Consider the following 17392-nt stretch of genomic DNA (forward strand, 5'->3'; position numbering starts at 1 on the left):
GAGAAAATGAGGACAGGAGAAAAAAAAAAATCTTGAGACCAGGAGGGAAGTAAAAATCAAAATACTTCTTAAATTCCAGAGTACAAGTAAGAGATGAGCTGTTCAGCGCCAGAGAGAGAGAGAGAGAGAGAGAGAGAGAGATAGAGAGATAGATGAATTCATTGGGACAGATTAGTTCACTACAACAGTTAGCTCATATGTTCCAACTAGCCTAGCTGTAGTGATAGTGATCACACTACTGAACATTTTGAACTAGAATGATTGGATCCCCAGCTGATTAGTTGTAAGTAGAATTGCTGCATCCCCTCTCCATTACTAGCTCCAGCTTTAGCAGCACTCAGCTCCAAACCACCCTCCTTTATGGGCTAGCTCAGTGGAGCTTAAAGTACCACTGAACTTGAGCTAGAGATTTGTGCGTAGGGACAGGTTGTGGTTGGGGCAAAACTTGAGCCTGAGTTGACAATGCAGTGAAGAGAAGCCTAAGTGGCTGGCCTGCCTTTATCAGGCTTGCTGCAGGGGAAAGGAGAGGACTTTTTGTGGCGAGTAAGCCCACTTTCCATGTTTCCATTGTCCTCAGTACAGGTCAGTATTTTAACAAGGAGAGTAAGTTTGGAAAAGCCTTGTGGCAACCAGAATCTGCTCCAATCTCTTACAAGACAAATTTCACAGCACAAAGAAGATGTTCATGACAAACCGGAAACCATACAGAAAATATTTTACTCAGATATTACTATGCCCTTGGTACAATAATCTTTCAAAGAAAGAATTTACCAATCCCTAGAAATAAGTTGCCAATACAACTTTATGAACATTACGTCTTAAGTGGAAAAACGTGTTTGTTGACAAAAATGGGCAGAAATTTCATAAGTGATCCTGTCTGATAGACTTATAATCTTTCTAATAACCACTATATGGTGAGGTTGAACTTTGTTGATTAAGCAGCTTCTAGGAACAAGTATGTTTAACTACTATTATCTGAGCATTCAAAAGCATCCGAGGCACTTAGCAGAAGCTAATAAAGACAACCCTTACCAAAACGAGCTTATGATCCAAACTCTATTCAATACTGTTACCTGACTTATCTATTCTTAAAAGCTTTCTCTTGCAATATTGCCTACAAAAAACAAGTACATGCATGTGCAACAAAAACTGGAATAAATAATGTATGACTATTATCTTGATGGTGCACCCTTCCTCACACCATCTGTCTTTTAAGACTAAGGCTATGTCTACACTAGCATTTAATGCGATATAACTTACATCGCTCAGGGAGTAAAAAAGCCACCCCCTTGAGCGATGTAAGTTACATTGACCTAAGCGCCAGTGTAGACAACACTATGTTGGCAGGAGAGCTTTTTCCACCTTTTTTTTTTTTTTTTTTTTAGCATCCTCTAAAAGAATGAACTATTGCTCAAGAGTTAACACAAATTTAGAGAGAAATACATCTTACAGGGTTGTTCCTCTTGATGACTCGACTCGACCGGACTCTCAGAAATACTAGCAGTCTCTTCAGTTGTTTTTCCTCTTATCCATGTTGCCAAAGAGTAGGATTCAGAATTATCAGAGCAAGCCATCTCTAAAATGTCACATAACGTATGACAAAGGAGGTTCTTCTGTTCTTCCTCTGAAAGATCAGAATCCTGCATGAATTCAATTACTATTTATCACTGTCTTAAGTATGCTATTAGCACTGGATGTATGCACCCACTTATTAACGTTGGCAGCTGTCTTAAAGCACAGAAATTTAAAACCAGCCCTCCAAAGATACATCTCAATAAGATTTGTGTTCCTCACTTTCAGTTTCGTTTATAAGAATTTAAACTAATCCAAGATGAATGTTTCAATCAGTGATGTCCACCACTGTGATCAATAATATTGTAGACTGGCATTGAAGTATGAAAATTAAGAAATTAGTGCCATGTGAAGTATAAGTATAGTTTTTCCCCCACTATGAAGATAGCATGGCAGCACAGTTAACAGGCAAATGTACAAATATTTAACCTCTTTGTAATGCAAATTACTACAATAAAAAAAATATGAAAACAGGTCCTAATTACCTTGACACTCTCTCCAAGCAGACTTCTCACAGGTGAAGAGCTTCTTCAAAAGGAATGCCTTTATGTAATTAAAGCAACAAGCATTAGACTACAAGAGGAAGTAATCAAATTTTACTCTACATCAATTCAATTCTACATTTCACATTATATTTATATTAAAAAGACAGCATTAATATACAGTTGAAATGTCAGATGTTTGAGATCAAACTATGAAAGCATACCAGAACTTCATTTGTTCTCTGGTTTCCCTACTCAATCCTATTACATCAGTGACTTCAGAATAAGTTTCTCTAGTTTTAAGTATAAACCTCAAGTGTGAAGTACACCCATACTGCCTACCAGAGTGCATACCTGTATGCCAAACTGTATACCGAACTAAGGACTACTACCCAATGGGACTCTTGCTTAAGTGAAGGTACACCACCATATCATAATTCTACATCCTAAGTTATGTAGAAGACTACCCTAACCTCCTTCCATGCAGAGACCAAACTTAACATTTTCAGCAATTAACCAGCTCAGCAGCTTGCAAGCTACGTTTTTTTTCTTTTAAAAGGGTGCCCGGGCAATGTTTCCCCATATCAGTCTGAAAACGTATTGCAGTTCTACATATCTGCTAGGTTTTTCTATAAATCCTTGTGATAAGAAAAAAAAAGATCAAATATCAAAACTACCAACTTCAAAAGCAAATATACAAAATGTTCTTTTTGCCACTTACAAAGCAAAAGTAAATACAGATTTATATGCTCCTGCTCTAATTAATATTCATACCATATAGTATTTCAGAGTGTTACAGCACTCCCATAGTCTCCCTTTCCTTGCATCAGGCTCACTTACCCAAGAGATTCTCCTATTGGGGCTATTTAGCCATCCAGTGCTAGCAGCAGCTACTCCAGGTTCTCTCCTTACTCCTCATGTTTGATCCCTTCCTTCCTGCTTCCCCAATTGAAACCCATTTAACTCACCCATACATTTTTTTAAACACAAATTCAGGGACAAGGGGATTGAACCTATATACACTGAAATGAGAACAGTCTCACAGATTTCGAACCATTGGTACACCCCTTCCATTTATTTAGATTTATAGGCAGCTGACTGACCTGTGTTCTTTTCTCCCAAATTAGGAGGACTTAATTGTATTATAATTCCTGTGTCATGGACCAGTGGCTCCCAAACTGTGGACCATAGACTGCAATGGAAGCTACATTAGAAAGAGCTAAAAAAATAGACTAAATACTTTCCTATTACTACTTTGCCATTTAAACAATTGCTTAAATTATCACAGGTATGTTAATTCACATTGGGATTGGCTACAAGATACTAACATGTAACCCACACTATGAAAGCATTGGTGAATTGGAGGTAAAAAGGATTATGAAATTTCAATTTCGTAGCAGTCTTGCTTACATCCTCATCTGTGCTCTCTTTTCACTGGCTACATTGATTGCTCTCTTTTATCCCGCTCAGCCTCTGCTCAATACCTTCTTTTAAGCTACCTACGCTTGAATTTCGTCTCTTACTTGCCAGAAGGAAATCACCACTTTTGCAAAGTCTCTATGTTGATAGACTATTTTTGTCCCTTCTTGTTCCTAGACCAGAAGTGGACAAACTACGGCCTGCAAGACTGTCCTGCCCGGCCCTTGAGCTCCCAGCTGGGGAGGCTAGCCCGGGGCCCCTCCCCTACTTTTTCCCCTCCCCCACAGCTTCAGCTCCCCATGCCGCCAGCGCTCTGGGCGGTGGGACTGCGAGCTCCTGCCAGGCAGGACAGCGGCGTGACTGGATCCGACTGGGCAGCATAGCTGCCAGTCCTGGTGCTCTGAGCAGCATGGTAAGGGGTCGGGAAGCGGGGATGATGGATAAGGGGCAGAGGATCCCAGGGGGCAGTTAGGGGACAGGTGGATTGGATAGGTGTGGGAGTCCTGGGGAGCCTGTCGGAGGCAGGGATGAGGACAGGGGTCGGAGCAGTCAGGGGACAGGGAGCAGGGGTGGTTGGATGGGGGGCAGGGGCCCGGGGGGGCAGTTAGGGGCGTGCGACCCCGGGAGGGTGCAGTCGGGGACAAGGAGCGGGGCGGTGGGGGTTGGATGGTTCTAAGGGGGTCAGTCAAGGGGTGAGAAGTGGGAGGGGACAGCTAAGGGGCGGGGGCCAGGCTGTTTGGTGAGGCACAGCCTTCCCTACCCAGCCCTCCATAGTTTCAGAACCCCGATGTGGCACTCATGCCAAAAAGTTTGCCCACCCCTGTCCTAGACTGTTGTTTCATGTGTTGTAGTTATCAGATGTTGTAAATTCAACTGGCTGGAGATCCCTCTCTATCTTTGGCTTGTTTTTGTTTTTTGTTTTTTTTTTAAATTCAGCTATGGTACCATATAAATTATGTAAAAGCTGGTGAAATGTTGTGCCTGTTAAGTTTGAACCATTTCTGTAACCAGTGCACATTACCTGAACGGGTGCAATCACCGCACAAGGGCCACCTTCAAATTGTTCTAATGCAGTGGATTCAGATTCACTATATACAAACCCTGACAATGAAAAAGACCATGGTTAATGATGTACTTAAACATGCACACGTATTACATATATTCTCCTTGATAGCAATGCCACTCCACTCACCTTATTCACCAAGATCAAGTTAGTTTTGTAGACCAGAAAACACCATTTTCACAGAGCAATCAAGTCTAATTTATGACACATGAAAATCAAAAAATGTATGGAGTACAAGGGGACAGATTACATTCCACAATATTACCTATATCAGCAATGACACATGGCCAAAAAGGGCTAGTCCCTAGAGTTTTAACATAGTAACATGTAAAGTAGCGAACATAATAAAGATGTCTCATCAGAATGTGACTTCCAACACTCTACCGTTTAAATTAGGGTGGACTAGCGTATTCCAAGCACTGAACCATATTCAGCTAATAATCTTTTAGACAATGGACTAAATTTATAGGCCAGTCTAAAAGTATGTAATTTGTGGCACCCTTCACTGTGTAAATTAGACCCTTCCTTCACTAGAAATTAAAATGACATCTTACTTAGTCTGTCAGTCAAACCCAGAGGTGATGCATAATAGTGTGTAACTGACATGTTAGTAACTGGGTGTTAGTTCAAGATGATCTGAGTCTACATTGATATAATTTATATACCAAGAGCCAGCATACGCAAGTTATACCTACTTAGACTCCCTTAATCTGACCCAAAATCTCTATTACTCTGTCCTGCTGCCAAATGTTTCATTCGTGTCATTTCATTCATCTGGTGTAAATGAGACTGATGATATAGATTGTCACCAATGCTATGAGCTAGGAACACCCCATAGCATACTAGCATTCATATGTACAATCTGAGATAGCTTCTGACCTGGATGAGCCAATATAGACTACAATTTTCCTTTAACTTAAAAAAAAAAAAAAAAAAAAAAAAAGAACTATTGCAATGTGCTCAAAAGTACAGGGTAGTATTCAGTTGCGTTGATGATTCAGTAATTGCAACGAAAAAAAAAGTATGGGGTATCATACACAAGAAACCTTGCATTTGTTTTACATTCTTCAGGGGTTTGCTAGAGAGCTTGAATCTTTTTTTGTTTACTACTATACCATTTGTCAACCATGTGACCTAAAAATGTCAGGTCAGATTTGCACAAACTAGTTTGGTCTGCCCTAAGGAGACATACTATACTAAAGGAATATTTGGCAAATGTTTATTTAAGTTGGTAGAGTACAATTATATCATTTTAATTAAAGCCACTGCTGCCATTTAGTTCTGTTGTTGTTGTTAATTATTATTATTGCCTTGCTGGCAATCTTGAGAGTTAACAGCATCATGGTAAACGGATACTGAATCAATACTGTACATGTAATGACATGAAAGTTATTTAACTCCTGGGGGAATTTGGCGACAACAACCACCACCACCACCACCAAATTTTGCACACAATATTTTAAAATTCTGCACATTTGTCAAAACAACACAATATATTCACACCAGTTTCAATTATTTTTGGTAATTTATTTCAAAATACCTGTCACCAAGTATGTCTGTAACAACAAAAAAGATTCAGGAAATGTTTTGACACAAATAGATTCCTTACTAGGTATATTAATACAGAACTCTGAGTAGTTTAAATGAATTATTAAAATACCGAAATCTTATTTCCTGCACCCCTCAGAAGCAGTGCAAAGGTTTGGGGGAGACAGGGGTAACGGAGGAGCTGAGCGAAAGAGAAGTAATTTCTGGAAAGGAGCCTGGGTGTGAAGTTTGGGAGGGTTGTTGGGTTTGGGTGGGAAAAGTATGGAACAGTTTTGTTTTGTTTTTTGTTTTTTGTGGGGGGGGGGGGGGGGGGCGCGGGGGGGAGAATTGTTAGGGAGCTTCCCCCATGCAGACCCTGACTGACCCCTAGACTCTCTCATTCAGTCAGGCACATCTGCCCCTGGCTCCATGTGTCCCTGCACCCCCTCCCCTGGGCCCATATGTCTCTGTGCCCCTACTCAACCACCCCTTTCCCCCATACGGCCTTGCACCCCTCCTCCCTGCTGTGGCCCTGCGCCTCCACTCCCATTCAGCTCCTGCTGCAGTCTGTCCTCCCTCACTAGCCCTTATGAGCCGTTCTGTGATCCCCCCGCAGCCCCATGTTGCTGTCTCCTGACCTGGCCAAACAGGCACTGTGAAGAAGGCAGGCTCTTTGATTTCCCTAGCTGTCCAGAAGCTGCTGCTCTGTTCTATTGTCACAGCACCCTTTGGTGGGCAAAAGGCAGAAATGCAGCAACTTTCAAGCAGAAGCTGTTTTCTGTGCAAAAAATTAAAAATATACATGGCACATTATGCATGTGTGCAGTGGTGCAGAATCATCAACGCTCTCCCACCTTTCCTCACCTAGTTCTATGACCATCCTCCCAATCCAATTCCATTCCTCATTAATCGTTTCCCTTCTGCATTCTCCTTTGTTTCCAGTTATCTGAAAAAAATACTCAGATCTATTTAACTACAATTCAATTCCTTTAGAGAAGCAAAATTCCATTCTTCTGAGTTCTCTCCTTTGAGTCTTTTATATCTGGATTCTGCTCACCTCAGTCTAATACCACCACCCTCACCAAAACCCCTCTTTTTAGTAGTGAAAAAGTATTCTATACTCCTGCTGATTTAGCTGCCTGATGCTTTTCAAAATTCAGTTCTACACATGCACCAACCCCCCCAATTTATGAGCACATTCCTGTGCATCTGCCTAGTTGAGAGATTAGCATTTCTCTTTGTCATATCAGTCATCAAGCCAAATAAATGTTTCAACTTCTTCTCAGTCCTTATTCATTATTTTCACCAAATAAATATCTGGGTCCAACATTGCAATTTTAGTTCCCAGATAAGATTCTCTATACAAAATTATTAACAAGAACTTGCACAAAATCTGCATCTTATTTAATATAGTATAGATCTCAGATTCCATGGTTATCGTTACTTGTTTTACTATGAAGAAGCACGAGTCCTACACAGATGTTTACACCTGATTAAGTCTACCTGATTAACGAAGGGGCTTTAGAGCCTGCAGCCCAGGGTCCCGGGCTAAAGAGGGCCCGCGGGGCACAGCAGGGCTCAGGGAGGCTCCCTGAATACCATGGCCCCATGCCAGTCCCAGAAATGGCTGGCTGCTGGCACACCTCTGCAGCCCCTGGTGGGAGAGATGTGGGAGGCGGCTCCGCGCACTGCCACCACCATACATATTTTTCTGGAGCCCTCTCCCGCACCCAAACTCCCTCCCAAGACTGGTCTACACTACGAGTTTATGTGGGATTTAGCAGCGTTAAATCGAATTAACCCTGCACCCGTCCACACAACAAAACCATTTTTTCAACATAAAGGGCTCTTAAAACCGATTTCTGTACTCCTCCCCAACGAGGGGATTAGCGCTGAAATCAACATCGCCATTTCGAATTAGGATTAGTGTGGACGCAATTCGAAGGTATTGGGCTCCGGGAGCTATCCCACAGTGCACCATTGTGACCGCTCTGGACAGCACTCTGAACTCAGATGAACTGGCCAGGTGTACAGGAAAAGCCCCGGGAATTTTTGAATTTCATTTCCTGTTTGGCCAGGTGAGCTCTCAGCACAGGTAACCATGCAGTCCCAGAATCGAAAAAGAGCTCCAGCATGGACCGAACGGGAGGTACTGGATCTGATCGCTGTATGGGGAGAGGAATCCGTGCTATCAAAACTACGTTCCAAAAGACAAAATGCCAAAACATTTCAAAAAACCTCAGAGGCCATGAGGGACAGAGGCTACAGCAGGGACGCAACACAGTGCCGCGTGAAACTTAAGGAGCTCAGACAAGCGTACCAGAAACCCAAAGAATCAAACGGACGCTCCGGGACAGAGCCCCAGACATGCTGCTTCTACACTGAGCTGCATAGAAGCTGCCGCCAGTACCCCACCCCTGTCCGTGGACTCCGATGATGGGGTACTCTCCACCATGGCTGAGGACTTTGCAGATGGGGAAGATGAGGAGGAGGAGGACGAGCTTGAGGAGAGCACACAGCACACTGTTCTCCCCGACAGCCAGGATCTTTTTATCGCCCTGACTGAAATACCCTCCCAACCCAACCAAGCCAGAGAAGGGACCTCTGGTGAGTGTACCTTTTTAAATATAATACATGTGATAAAAGCAAGTGTTTTTTAATGATTAAGTAGCCCTGAGGACTTGGGATGCATTCCTGGCCAATACTGCTCCTGGAAAACCCTGTTAACGTGTCTGGGGATGGAGCGGAAATCCTCCAGGGACATCTCCATGAAGCTCTCCTGGAGGTACTCTAAAAGCCTTTGCAGAAGGTTTCTGGGGAGAGCAGCCTTATTCCATCCTCCATGGTAGGACACTTTACCACGCCATGCTAGTAGCAAGTAATCTGGTATCATTGCATGACAAAACCTGGCAGCGTATGGTCCCAGTGTTTGCTGGTATTCAAGCAACATCCGTTCTTTATCTCTCTGTGTTATTCTCAGGAGAGTGATATCGTTCATGGTAACCTGGCTGAAATAGGGGAACTTAATTAAGGGGACATTCAGAGGTGGCCATTCCTACTAGGCTGTTTGCCTGTGGCTGAAAAGAAATCCTCCCTGCAGTTAGCCACGCGGTGGCGGGGGGGCATTGGCGCTGAGCTGTTTGCGTTTGGCTAGCAGGGATCTTCCCTGATACCAGCCACGCGGTGGGGTGAGGGGTAAAGCGATCATCCCAGAGAATTGGATGCAGGGGGGTTAGTTTGGTTTCTGCTGCTGCGCGTTAACAGGAAAACTGCAGCACTAAATGGCCAACTCAACGGGCTTTGCTTGGTATGGGAAAGGAGGGGGCTGCTGTTATGAAGGTTGCAGAAGCCGAATTCTGTTGCCCGGCCCTGCGTGTGTGATCTCTAACACCAAAGCCGCAAGCACTCAATATAAGATGCAAAATGCAACTTTGTACCAAAATCTCATGTGCTATGTAATGTGAATAGCGTTGTTCACCGTGAAAGAGTATAGCCATTGTTCTGTAAAATGTATCTTTTTAAAATACTTCACTCCCTTTTTTTCCCCTCCAGCAGCTGCAAATGTTTCAAGCCTCCCTCCTCCGTCCCATAGGCGATCTCAGATAAGGCGGCGAAAAAAACGCACGCGCAATGACATGTTCTCTGAGCTCATGCAGTCGTCCGGCACTGACAGAGCTGTGTGGAGGGACACAATAGCAGAGTACAGGACGGTGGCAGATGAACGTGAGGAGAGGTGGCGGCAGGAAGATCAGAGGAGGCATGAGGAAACGCTGGGGCTACTGCGGGATCAGACAGACATGCTCCGGCATCTGGTGGAGGTTCACGAACGGGAGCAGGATCACAGACTCCCGCTGCAGCCCTTGTTTAACCACCCTCCCTCCTCCCCAAGTTCCATAGCCTCCTTACCCAGACGTCCAAGAATGCGGGGTGGGAGGCTCTGGGCACCCAACCACTCCACCCCAGTGGACAGCCCAATCAAAGGAAGGGTGGCATTCAACAAGTGGCCTTTTCCTTCCCTCCTACCACACCCCACCCAGGCTACCTTGTGAGTTATCTCCCTATTTTTATAATCAATTAATAAATACATGCTTTTTAAACGATAGTGACTTTATTTCCTTTGCAAGCAAGCTGTGATCGAAGGGGGGAGGGAGGGTGGCTTAGAGGAAATTAGAGGCAACCAAGGGGGAGGCTTTTCATCAAGGAGAAACAAACAGAAGTGTCACACAGTACCCTGGCCAGTCATGAAACTGGTTTTCAAAGCTTCTCTGATGCGCAGCACTTCCTGCTGTGCTCTTCTAACCACTCTGGTGTCTGGCTGCACGTATTCAGTGGCCAAGTGATTTGCCTCAACCTCCCACCCCACCATAAACGTCTCCCCCTTACTCTCACAGAGATTGTGGAGCACAAGGCAATAACAATGGGAATACTGGTTTCGCTGAGGCCTGAGCGAGTCAGTAAACTGCGCCAGCGACCCTTTAAACGTCCAAATGTATACTCTACCACCATTCCGCACTTGCTCAGCCTATAGTTGAACAGCTCCTTACTACTGTCCAGGGTGCCTGTGTATGGCTTTATGAGCAAGGGCATTAAGGGGTAGGCTGGGTCCCCAAGGTAACTACAGGCATTTCAACATCCCCAACAGTTATTTTCCGGTCTGGGAAGTAAATCCCTTCCTGCAGCCATTTAAACAGACCAGGGTTCCTGAAGATGCGAGTGTCATGAACCTTTCCCGGCCATCCCACGTTGATGTTGGTGAAACGTCCCTTGTGATCCACCAGTGCTTGCAGCACCATTGAAAAGTACCCCTTGCGGTTTATGTACTGGCTGCCCTGGTGGTCCGGTCCCAAGATAGGGATATACGTTCCATCTATAGCCCCACCACAATTAGGGAATCCCATTGCAGCAAAGCCATCCACTATGACCTGCACATTTCTCAGAGTCGCTACCTTTGATAGCAGCAGCTCAATGATTGTGTTGGCTACTTGTATCACAGCAACCCCCACAGTAGATTTGCCCACTCCAAATTGATTACCGACTGACCGGTAGCTGTCTGGTGTTGCAAGCTTCCACAGGGCTATTGCCACTCTCTTATGAACTGTGAGGGCTGCTCTCATCTTGGTATTCTTGCGCTGCAGGGCAGGGGAAAGCAAGTCACAAAGTTCCATGAAAGTGCCCTTACGCATGTGAAAGTTTCAGAGCCACTGGGAATCATCCCAGACCTGCAACACTATGCAGTCCCACCACTCTCTGCTTGTTTCCCAGGCCCAGAATCGGCGTTCCATGGCATGAGTCTGCCCCATTAATACCATGATCTCCAAATTGCGGAGGAACACGGTTTCAGAGAAAAGTGTGTTCATGTCCTCATCACCACGCTGCCGTCGCCTCCTCGCCTGGTTTTTCAGGTGCTGGTTCTGCATACACTGCACGATAATGCGCGAGGTGTTTACAATGGTCATAACTGCTGTGGTGAGGTGAACAGGCTCCATGCTTGCTGTGCTATGGCGTCTGCTCCTGCTCGGGCAATCCAGGGAAAAGGGTGCAAACGATTGTTTGCCGTTGCTCTGGTGGAGGGAGGGGCAACTGACAACATGGCTTACAGGGAATTAAAATCAACAAAGGGGGTGGCTTTGCGAGAAACAGAATGGCCCCCTCAAGGATAGAACTCAAAACTGGGTTTAGCTGGCCATTGATTTCACGGAGGAAGGGAGGAGAAAATGAATACAAAATAAATCTGGTCTATTTCTTGTTTTGATCCACTTCATCTATCTTTATACATCTTGCTGGCAGCAGACTGTGCACTACGACCGCTAGCCATTGTCATCTCCTGGGTGCTCGGCAGAAGATGGTGCAGTACGACTGCTGGCCATTGTCTTCTGCTGGCTGCCGGTAGGACTGAATCGCCATGAGACGAAACTTAAAAGGGAAATGACCTGGCTGAGTCACTCCCATGTTTTCCCAGGCACCCCGACCTCATCAAGGTCAGTTAAAAAAGCACCCTGGACTAGGTCGATGACGGCTACCAGTCATACTGCACTGTCTGCTGCCAAAAGGCAATAAACTGCTGCTGTGTAGCAATGCAGTACCTCGTCTGCCAGCACCCAGGAGACATATGGTGACGGTGAGCTGAGCGGGCTCCATGCTGGCCATCTGCACGGGTAACCCAAGAAAAAAGGCGCAAAACAATTGTCTGCCGTTGCTTTCACGGATGGAAGGAGGGAGGGAAGGGGGGCCTGACAATATGTACCCAGAACCACCCGCGACAATGTTTTAGCCCCATCAGGCATTGGGATTTCTACCCAGAATTCAAATGGGCAGCGGACACTGCGGGAACTGTGGGATAGCTACCCACAGTGCATCGCTCCAGCAGTCGATGGTTGACTCGGTACTGTGGACACACTCCGCCGACTACATGCACTTAGAGCATTTGTGTGGGGACACACACAATCGACTGTATAAAAACGCTTTCTACAAAACCAATTTCTATAATTCGACCTAATTTCATAGTGTAGACAAGGCCCCAGAACTAATATAATAGATGTTATAAGGTAAGAAGTAGGCTATTCTGAATTAACTTAACTATATTCTACATGTTTTAAGACTGAAATGAAACCACAGAATGGCTTTATGTTAATTAAAAGGCAAGTTTAGTAGTGTTAATAGCCTCGATGCCATAATTGTGATCATTTTGTTTTAAATTAGGAAAGAGACTTGTATACAAGGCCTCACAAAATCTAATAGCCCTGGGCCCACAGGAGAGTTAATCTAGCCCTGTACGCATAAGAGTTTGAAACTGAGCTAGTGCAAAAGTCTACACAAGATTGGGTCCAAGTCTGTACCCAGTTTTGGAAAGACTACTTATGATCCCAGTGCTTCTCTGTAGTCACATAAGAATAAACAGCAAACACTGGAAAATTGATTGTGGAAACAAAAGCCTAGACCATGTAAAACGTTTATATACTGCTGTATGGATGTAGTTTGGTAGGTAAATTTCCTCCATTTCTCTTGTAATTCCCTTTCAGTATCTTAAAAAGAGAGACTGCCAGACAACACAAAAAATATTTTAGCTGTGAAATTGCTTCATCATGTATTCATAGGCCACAAACGATCTAGTAGCAACATAAACCAAGTGCAGATGTGCAAAACACCATTACTGTATATATTGGTTTCATCGGTACCCCCAAGCATGCTGTTTCCCAATTTATCCCCCCCCCCCTTTTTTAGGAGCAACAAAACCCCATGGACTGGTACTGACAAGACAACAAAAGATAAAATAGAGAGTTGATAAAGGGAAGATTTAGCTTTGGGTAAAACTAACCAGGAGGCTGAATTCGGAAGAAGTAAATCAGGGACAGAAGACTAAAGGGAAAAGAACTCATTCAGAAGGAGACAAGTTCCTGATAGGAAGAGGAGAAGGCAAGTGGGGGGGTGGACTTGGCAGAAGGGGTACACAGAGCAAGGAGGTAAGTGAGGCACAGGAGAAGAGAGCAAGGAGCAGTAAAGTGCAGGGGGTGGGGAGGAGGGCAGGGAGGGGCAAATGAATAAGGAGAAGGAGAATGTGGGGCGAGACGGTGGGGAAGAAGAGGCGGGGCACAGAAGAGTAAGGGGCAGCTGAGAGAGGCAAGGAGTGGGGAGGGGCAAAGTGGAGGGTAGCGAGGAGGAAGAGGGGGAGGCGAGAGAAGAGTAAGAGGCAGAGGGATGTGGAGGAGGGAGGGGGGGAAACGATGGGGGCGGAGGAATCAGGGCAGAGCGTGGGGAGAGGGGCAGGTACCTTGCGCCCAGCGGCAGAAGATGGTGTCAGCGAGCCCGCCGGGCCCGGCTTTCTTGCCCCACACCAGGTGGACGAGCTCCTGGCTCAGCTCAGACATGACGGGGCGGCGGCTCTCGGGCCGGGCGGAGGCGGCGGCTCCTGGCGCTGGAACGAGACGGGGCTGCTACCAACCCGCTTTCCCTGAACATAGGAAGGGGCCGGAGCAGAAGCGGCTGCCGGGACCGGGGGAAGGGTCCAGCAAACAGCCGCTCACACAGGAAGGGTGAGGAACCGCCGCAGCCGGCTCTGTTAGGTTTCACTCAGCGGAGTCGCCTCCAGAAGAAGCTTCCGGTTCCTCTCCCTGGTGAACCGGAAGGGAAGCGCCGCTCAGCCCGTGACGCTGCCCCGTCACAGTCCTTCAGTGGGTTTTGTCTCTCGCTGGGCGGTGGCCGCCTCTCGCGCCCTGGATGCCGCAGGCTTCGAGAGCGCGAGGCTGGGAGCAGCCGTTGGGAGTGTTGTGTTCTCCCACGCGGCGCCTCGTTCCTCGCGGACGGGGCGGGGCTGCTGGTGCGGAGTCTATAGTCCGAGGGCCCCGGCGAAGCCGAAGATGCACCTGAGACCCTTCCCCGCGCCTGTGGGCCCTGGCGGCTCGGCCTGTGTGGGCCGAGGAGGGGTTGTGATGCAGCGGATCTAGGTCCCGGGGCAGAGCCCCTCTCCTGGCCAGGCTGAGGCACCCCAGGCATAACCGCTTGTGGGGCTAGTTGCCCAGCATCGGCATCACCCTGCCTCTACCCCTTCCCTGGGTAATCTTCACCACAGATTCTTCACAGGTTTACCTGTGTGTGCCAGACCTGCCTCCTGCCCAAACTCAAATCTCAGCCTGTCTCTTTGACAGCTCCTTGTGGATGTCTAGCTACCAGCTCAAGATCAATGTGGCTGGAACAGCGTTCTTCATCTACCCCACCACCACCACCCAAAAAAACCAAAACCAAAAACAAAACATCTTGCCTCCTCCGTTGATCACTGCAGAGTCCACCAACATCCTGCCGGGCACTCAAGTCCACAGTGTGGGCATCATCTTTGAGTTGACCCTCTTTCCAGGTCCTCATATCCAGGCTATGTCTATCTGAAGAAGTGGGTTTTTTACCCACATCGGAAAGGCTGTATCTCAACAGATGCTATGCAGAAAGCATCTGCAAGATTTAGACCTAGCCTGGATATGAGGACCTAGAGAGAGGGTCACGTCAGAGATGATGTCCATGCTGTGGACTTGAGTACCCGGCAGGATGGATGCATCTGAAGTGGGTTTTTTACCCACGAAAGCGTATGCCCAAATAAATCAGTTAGTCTTTAAGGTGTCACCGGACGCCTCATTTTTGTGGATACAGACTAACACGGCTACACATGACAGCCTTTCCAATGCATCCACACTGCTAAAAGTTTGCCAGGCTCTCATCACCTCTTGCCTTGGTTACTGCAACATCTTTCTCTTTGGCCTTGACAAAAACAATCTTGCCACCCACCCCACATCCATTCTGAATGCTGTTGCAAAGATCGTTGTCCTAGCTTGTCACTTTGGCCACGTCACCCCACTCTTTGCATCCTTTCATGGGCTCCCTCTTCTGTATCATGTCAAACAAGCTATTTGTCTTCATGTTCAAGGCCCTTCACAGACCTGAGATCTTTCATTTAGTGTCAAAAGGTCAATTCCTGCCACCTCAATTCCTTCCACCTCACTTGTTAAATTTCAAACAAACACCTACTATATTGCCCCTCACACTTGGAAGGAGTTCCCCATAAGTGTCCACAAAACTAAATCATAATCCTTCTTTAAACCCCTTCTTAAAATTATCCTTTGCTGTGATGCTTCTGAAAAATTTGACAACGATATGGCTCGTGGTATACTGAGACCACAGCCTAGCTTGCTGAATAATATTGCCCTATTTCCTTGTACTCCCCTATCTGTCTGTATCCATCCATTGTCTCATACTTAAATTGTCTCATACTTAGATTGTTATCTGTTTGGGCAGGTGCTGTCTTTTCTGAGTTTGTATAGCACCTAGTGTCCTAGTCCATGACTGGGGATCCTAGACACTACAATAATAATAAAAACAGTAGTCACTGGGCAGGCTGGGGCCTTGTTCCTCCCGGTACCCAGGCTCCCTGCCCAGGCCTTAGGAGGCAGGACTTACTCCCCAACCATCAGAGCAGAGGGTTCCTGCCAGCGCAGAAGAGCCATGATTGGGTGACAGTGTGCCTTGAAAAGGGCTTGGTTAACAACCCCAGAGATGAGTAGGAGCAGCTTCCATATCACAGAGCTATTGATGCAGGTCGTGTTGCTGTGGCGACTTGTGGCCTACTAGTGTATGTACTCTGGCTGTCTGGGACCAAAGGAGGGAAGAGATGGTAATCTGCCCTTGCTTGTCCCACACCTCACCCCCCAAAAGCGGGACATTTCTACTAAAATAATCAGCAGTGCTATAGTTAATACAGCAGTTCCAATTGTGATAATTGGGCTTCAGTGCTAACTGTGGTATGATAAAAGTGAAAAGCAGACATGGCCTAGACTTGGAGACCTGTCTTGGAGGGATTATGGGAAAGAGCATGGGAAGAGTTGGGCAGCTATGGATAGATAAAGATAAAAGGATAAAAAAGATAAAAGGCTGCCCATTGCTTTCTCTTAGGGTTTGTGTACATTCAAAAGTTATTCCAGAGTAAGATAGGGTGTGAATTTAAAGCAGAGTATCTATTCTGGAATACTTCCCTGTGTGAACACTATTATTCCACAATAAGAGTGCCTTTTTCTGGTTTATCTTGAGGCACTTTCAAAGTGGAGTAAACTAATTTGGAACAAGGCAGCAAAGAGTCCTGTGGCACCTTATAGACTAATAGACGTATTGGAGCATAAGCTTTCGTGGGTGAATACCCACTTCGTCGGATGCATGTAGTGGAAATTTCCAGAGGCAGGTATAAGTATGCAAGCAAGAATCAGGCTAGGGATAACGACGTTAGTTCAATCAGGGAGGATGGGCCCCTCTTCTAGCAGTTGAGGTATGAACACCAAGGAAGGGGAAACTGCTTTTGTAGTTGGCTAGCCGTTCACAGTCTATGTTTAATCCTGAGCTGAAGGTGAATGAACGTCCACCAACGTAATATACGCCATCATGTGCCAGCAATGCCCTTCTGCTATGTACATCGGCCAAACTGGACAGTCCCTACATAAAAGGATAAATGGACACAAATCAGATATTAGGAATGGCAATATACAAAAACCTGTAGGAGAACACTTCAATCTCCCTGGACACACAATAGTAGATTTAAAGGTAGCCATCCTGCAGCAAAAAAACTTCAGGACCAGACTTCAAAGAGAAACTGCTAAGCTTCAGTTCATTTGCAAATTTGACACCATCAGCTCAGGATTAAACAAAGACTGGGAATGGCTAGCCAACTACAAAAGCAGTTTCTCCTCCCTTGGTGTTCATACCTCAACTGCTAGAAGAGGGCCCCATCCTCCCTGATTGAACTAACCTCGTTATCCCTAGCCTGATTCTTGCTTGCATACTTATACCTGCCTCTGGAAAT

At 46.0% G+C, this 17392-nt stretch overlaps 1 protein-coding gene across 2 annotated transcripts in view; it reads right to left on the reverse strand.

Moving 5' to 3' along the window:
* The window catches only part of MINDY3 (MINDY lysine 48 deubiquitinase 3), a 95195-nt gene extending 80846 nt beyond the window's left edge, over positions 1–14349 (reverse strand). Inside the window, exons 1-4 of one of the 2 annotated variants that reach the window (XM_037890768.2) lie at positions 13832–14349; positions 4495–4574; positions 2058–2115; positions 1451–1624 (exon numbers count right to left, since the gene is read on the reverse strand). In XM_037890768.2, coding sequence (XP_037746696.1) covers positions 1451–1624; positions 2058–2115; positions 4495–4574; positions 13832–13928 — 409 coding nt within the window. In that variant the 5' untranslated portion in view covers positions 13929–14349. Of the gene's footprint in view, positions 1–1450; positions 1641–2057; positions 2116–4494; positions 4576–13831 lie in introns of those variants that run through there. The other variant, XM_027820974.2, reaches the window with a different exon arrangement.
* Positions 14350–17392: the final 3043 nt, after the last annotated feature.

This window comes from Chelonia mydas, chromosome 2, assembly GCF_015237465.2.
Source record: "Chelonia mydas isolate rCheMyd1 chromosome 2, rCheMyd1.pri.v2, whole genome shotgun sequence".
In the NCBI taxonomy this organism is placed as follows: Eukaryota; Metazoa; Chordata; order Testudines; family Cheloniidae; genus Chelonia; species Chelonia mydas.